At 38.5% G+C, this 6202-nt stretch overlaps 1 protein-coding gene across 3 annotated transcripts in view; it reads left to right on the top strand.

The window, feature by feature from the left end:
* The window catches only part of ANLN (anillin, actin binding protein), a 68086-nt gene extending 63216 nt beyond the window's left edge, over window positions 1-4870 (top strand). For all 3 annotated transcript variants that reach the window (XM_017873703.1, XM_017873705.1, XM_017873704.1), the window contains 2 exons: window positions 718-890; window positions 3553-4870. In XM_017873703.1, the coding sequence (XP_017729192.1) occupies window positions 718-890; window positions 3553-3676 (297 nt within the window). In that variant the 3' untranslated portion in view covers window positions 3677-4870. The remainder of the gene's footprint in view (window positions 1-717; window positions 891-3552) is intronic.
* The last annotated feature ends 1332 nt before the right edge of the window (window positions 4871-6202 follow it).

Here is a 6202-nt window from a genome sequence, read left to right as displayed (position 1 = left end):
TTAGATCGCAGACTGCTGTGCTAGCAATGAGGGAGGCTCCGTGGCCGTGGGACCCTCCCGGCCAGGTGTGGGTATAATCTCCTGGTGTGCCCGTTTGCTTAAAGCGCAGTATTGGGGTGGGAATTACCCGATTTTCTAGGTGTTGTGTGTCTCAGTTCCCCTGGCTAGGAAAAGGGATTCCCTTCCCCCTTGCGCTTCCTAGGTGAGGCAATGCCTCACCCTGCTTCAGCTCTCGCTGGTCGGGCTGCAGCAGCTGACCAGCACCAATTGTCCGGCACTCCCCAGTGAGATGACCCCAGTACCTCAGTTGAAAATGCAGAAATCACCGGCCTTCTGTGTCACTCGCCCTGGGAGTTGGAGACTGGAGCTGTTCCTATTCGGCCATCTTGCTCCGCCCCCCGTGTTTCTCATTGTTATAGCTGGTTTTGGTACCTGGGACTCATTATACTGTTGTTTGTATTTTTTATTTGAAGTTCAGCATAATAAAGAGCTTTATAGGATAGGTGGGAAGAGCTACCAGTTGATATTTTTGGGTTTTATTTTTATGTCTAGCTAGGAACAATAATAAGTGTTAAATATGTTTCTCTAAGCCCAGCGTAACTAAATTTTAACTTTTAAATGAATAGCTTTTTAATTTTAATTTTAATTTTTACCAACTTAAATGCTGCTTAATACTTACTTAGTCTTGTTTTCTACTGATTTCTCTTGTTTTTAAAGAATCCCATAGGAAGGATAAATCTGGCTAATTGTACCAGTCGTCAGATAGAACCAGCCAACAGAGAATTTTGTGCAAGACGCAACACTTTTGAATTAATTACTGTCCGACCACAAAGAGAAGATGACCGAGAGACTCTTGTCAGCCAATGCAGGGACACACTCTGTGTCACCAAGTATGTATTGGCCGATAAATATTTCGATCAACTAAGCAATTGATTGCCCACTATGTACACTATGTACTTACCACTAGGAAATATCAGAGATGGTCCTTGACGTTGAAAAGGGCACAGCCTTAGCGAGAAAACAAAACACACGCAAAGCAGTAAGTGAGCCATCTATAATAACTAAATTAACGTAGTTAAGGAAAGTATAATACTCAGGTCGTATCTTAGCTAATGTTTTCCAGTATGCTCACAGTGGAGGCATTTTCATGGCAGTTAGATAATCTTTGGGTTAAGTTTAAAGATTTCATGCGTAGTTGAGGAGTCAAGCATTATTCAAAGACACTTTACACATCCCTTCCTTCCATTCCCAGAATAACCTCACTAGGCAGATGACTCACAAAAACAATCTCATTCTATTCTGCAAATTTCTGGATGGAGATTAACAGAATAAAACTTTTGGGGGTACCCCTTTTTTAATTAACCCTGAGCTCAAGTGTAAGATACAAAGGCTTATTGCTAAGATTCTGAGATCGGTTTCTTTGCTTGGATACCTACGAGAAGCTTGAAGACCAACTTCAGTGTACAGAGTTGTCATTAGGTACAAAAGTGAGAATTTGATAAGATCTCTAGTAATTAGGCTGTTGCTGGATATTGCAGATGGGGGGAGATTGGTAGGACTAGCTTTATGAGTTTCTAATGTGAAAATATTAGAAAGCTATAGCCAGGAGACACGATACTAAAATAGAACAAAGTTGCCCAGAGACTGCCAATTTGTTTTAAAATAGCTAGATAGAAGACTCATTTGTTGGAAAATTTTGATGTCTAGATTACTTTCAGATTTATTCATTTTAACTCATTCATTCTTTCAGGGGTCTTCTATGCAGTGGTGGAATCAGACAGGGCAGGACAGGCAAAATGGATTTCTAATCATTTTTTTTGATAGCGACCTGTCCATGGCCATGGTCAGTGGAGGAACCAACCAAAGTGCAGTATCCAGATAGTTCTTGACCACAGCAGCCCACTTCAGCCATTTTGAATATCACTCACATTTTTTGTATAACCTTATTTTTCACTGGTTGCATAAACTCTCTTAGACTTCTCTGTAGACCTTCCCCTGTGATGAAAAAAAAAAAAAAAAAAAGCCAGATTACATATTGCTTTAATTACTCTGTGCCTCATTTACTTGTGGTCTTTCTTACTATAAAATTATAACTTGGATGGGTACCCTTCGCTCAAGCATATGAGAGTGGTACATTCTCAATTCAGTCTTGGCTGAGTCTTCAGCTTTGCTTGGTGGCCTAAATTTTATTTAACTTTTTTAATGGTGAGAATATAAACATTCTGCAGTTCTGCATTCTCCTTTGCCTTGCTGATCTGTTTCCTTACAGGGCCTTGGGCCTTTTGGACTTAGGCCTTTTACTTGAATTTAATGTACCTCATTTTCATTTCTACTAACTAAGTTTGCTGTCAATGCTAACGATTTGTCTTCTGATCTCTACTGCATACTTCAAAACAGAGACTACACATTGAAACCAGAATGTTTTATCACATGGGGAGGCAGTAGTTACAGTGGAGTTTTGAGGTCAACAGATTTAAGTTTAAATTCTGACTGATCAAATGTAACCATGGCAGGTCACTTAACTTTGCTGGCCCTCTGAAATCTTGTGTGTCAAAAAGGAAAAATAAACTCTACAGTGACAATAGAGTTTTTTTTTTGTTGTTGTTCTTGTTGTTTTAAGCCTCTTGAACCAGAATAGGTTCACAGAGACTTCAGACAATAGAGATGAATGAGTAAACACACTTAGCACAGTTTTGAGTACATGGAATGAGCTTAACAAATGGTGGCTATTATAAGTGCAGTACTTTCTTCATTGACTACTAGAAGGTGATAAACTCCGCTTATTCATATTTACACCGTTTCTAGTACCAATGGGGAGAACTTATAAAGTTGTAGAATGAGTGCAATGTAAAAACCTAATGGCTGGCCGTTCCCTAGAATGATGTTCGGGCTATGAGTTAGGGAATCCCCCCTTCCTTACTCTGGCCTGCCCTGCCAACTAGTTATTCATTCAACTTGTAGCTAGGAAAATATTCCTAATATGGACAGTGAGGTTAGGATAGACAAAGTCTTAGGATCTTTAGATAGTTTATTATAAATACCATGTTCTACTAATATAGTAGGACAAATCTAATGGGAGACAGTGCAAAATAATATTACCTGTAGAGCCAGGTGAAGGATCATGAGTCTGTGATTGCAGCTGTTGGGGAACCTGACTCTGAAGATTATATTGGGAGTGCCTATATTCAGGGAGGGCCTATGTTCAGGCCTTTGGTGCTCTTGCTGAGAAGTTGCCCACACTCAGTGGGTGTCCTATACCATCAGGTTACCCAGGCCACACACTCCCTGTATAAAACACCTGTTGGAAACACCATCCTTTACCAAGTGTAATCAGTGTAAGTGAGCATCAGTGAACCAAACTGGGGATAATTTTCCTCTGTTTTATTTGGAGATGCACCTCACTCAGTGGCTCTGGATTAGCATCTATATTAGGTGGTTAAAGGGAATTCATCTACTGGTTTATTTAGTCATTTTTTTTCCCTAGCAAGAGTACATGGGGGTATGGAATGCGGGGAGAAGAATTCTGACCTCTTTGGTGGTTTGTTCCTGTAGGAACTGGCTGTCTGCAGATACTAAAGAAGAGCGGGATCTCTGGATGCAAAAACTCAATCAAGTTCTTGTTGATATTCGCCTCTGGCAACCTGATGCTTGCTACAAACCTATTGGAAAGCCTTAAACTGGGAAATTTCCATGCTAGCTAGAGCTTTTTTGATGTCATCTTAAGAAACACACTTAAGAGCATCAGGTTTACTGATTGCATTTTATGCTTTAAGTACGAAAGGGTTTGTGCCAATATTCACTATGTATTATGCAGTATTTATATCTTTTGTTTGTAAAACTTTAACCGATTTCTGTCATTCATCAATGAGTAGAAGTAAATACATTATAGTTGATTTTCCTAAATCTTAATTTAAAAGCCTCATTTTCCTAGAAATCTAATTATTCAGTTATTCATGACAATATTTTTTTAAAAGTAAGACATTCTGAGTCGTCTTCTTGGAGCTGTAGGTCTTGAAACAGCAACATCTTTCAGGGGTTGGAGACAGAAACCCATTCTCCAATCTCAGTAGTTTTTTTGAAAGGCTGTGATCATTTATTGATCATGATATGTCTTGTTACTAGGGTACTAAAAAAATGTCTAAGGCCTTTACAGAAACATTTTTAGTGATGAGGATGAGAACTTTTTCAAATAGCAAATATATATTGGCTTAAAGTGTGAGGCTGCCTTCAGAAAAGAGATGTGGACATAGGAGGCAATGTGTGAGACTTGGGGGTTCAATATTTTATATAGAAGAGTTAATAAGCACATGGTTTACATTTACTCAGCTACTATATATGCAATGTGGTGCACATTTTCATAGAATTCTGGCTTCGTTACGATCAGACTTCGCATATTAGTTTTTTCTGTAATAAGCTTACAGACTTAGCATATTAGTTTTTTCTACTACAACAAGTGTAAATTGAAAAATCTTTATATTAAAAAAGTAAACTGTTATGAAGCTGCTATGGACTAATAATACTTTGCTTGCCAAAGTGGGTTTTGTTGTTGTTTGGTTTTTTTTTTTTTGGTTCATGAACAATAGTGTCTAGAAACCCATTTTGAAATTGGAAAATTATTAAGTCACATATCACCTTTAAACACCTTTTTTTAATTATAAAATATTGTAAAGCAGGGTCTCAACTTTTAAATACTTTGAATTTCTTCTCTGAATTATTAAAGTTCTTTATGACCTCATTTATAAACACTAAATTCTGTCACCTCCTGTCATTTTATTTTTTATTCACTCAAATGTATTTTTTCTTGTGTATATTATAAAAATATATTTTATGAGCTCTTACTCAAATAAATACCTGTAAATGTCTAAAGGAATCAGTTGTTTAGGAAGCACTGCTTCAGTGTGTGGTATGGTTGCTCTGCATCCCTGGGCTGGGAGCTTCTTGTGGGTACTGTGCTGACAATGTCTCATCCATCTTTTTCTCTACCCAGTTTGGCTTATTGTGTGTTCTTAGGGCTGCTATTGAATGCTAAGTGAATGAAGGATCTATTTCTGAGGCATTTCAACTGAATATGGTAATTGGATGTGCATTTGAAGAGAGGGAGTATAATTCCCAAGTCTTTAGCAGATACTGAATGGATGAGTGGTATCATCAGCCAGACAGGGAATAGGTTTGATGGGACTGATAAGAAGGTGCCTTGTATTTATTTATAGACTTGCATTTATTTTTGAGTAGGCCTTCAAAGGGCACAAAAGCATGGTACAAAATTCAGAATGCACAAAGAAGGTAAAGTTAAAAAGCAAGTCTTCTCCCACTGTCATAACTACTTTTACCAATGTTTATGTCCTGCCAGAGGACACTACACATGTTGCATAGAAATATTTATATTCTTTTGTTCATAAAAATATTCTATACATACCATTTATTGTAAGTTAAACAAAAAGTGTAACAGTATTCCTTAGAGATCATCTTAATATATAGATAGTATTATAAAATTCAACTTTAGAAGAAATTTAGTTTAAGGTGATTATGAGACCTCAAGCTAGATATACTCCGTAAGCAGTAGAAAATGTCACCCTGAAGATTTTCAGTGTCATCTGCCTAAGGGGGATTGTTGAAACTATTGGAGTGAATAAGATCATCCAGGGAATATGATGTGGGAAGAGAAGAAAGAAAAAAAGGAACACTATTCTTTTTTTTTTTGAAACAGGGTCTCACTCTCTCCCTCAGGATGGAGTGTAATGGTACAGTCTCGGCTCACTGTAACCTCTGCTTCCCGGGTTCAGGTGATTCTCGTGCCTCAGCCTCCCGAGTAACTGGGATTGCAGGCATGCACCACCATGCCCAGCTAATTTTTGTATTTTTAGTAGAGATGGGGTTTCACTATGTTGGCCAGGCTGGTCTTGAACTCCAGACCTCAAGTGATCCTCCTGTCTTGGTCTCGTAAAGTGCTGAGATTACAGGTGTGAGCCACCACTACTGTCCTGAACACTGTTCTTTAGGGGAAAAGTAGAAAAGACAAGTCTGATGCTTGTCTTCTATGAAAGAAAAACAAGAATGGTGTCTGGTGAGACCAAAGAAGAAAATATTTTGACTGGCTACGGTGGCTCACGCCTGTAATCCCAGCACTTTGGGAGGCTGAGGTGGGTGGATGACCTGAGGTCAGGAGTTTGAGACCAGCCTGGCCAACATGGTGAAACCTTGT

Source organism: Rhinopithecus bieti, unplaced genomic scaffold (genome assembly GCF_001698545.2).
Source record: "Rhinopithecus bieti isolate Rb0 unplaced genomic scaffold, ASM169854v2 scaffold_6944, whole genome shotgun sequence".
NCBI classification, from domain to species: Eukaryota; Metazoa; Chordata; class Mammalia; order Primates; family Cercopithecidae; genus Rhinopithecus; species Rhinopithecus bieti.
Note: the sequence above shows the minus strand (reverse complement) of the source record. Positions and strands in the feature narration are given on the sequence as shown.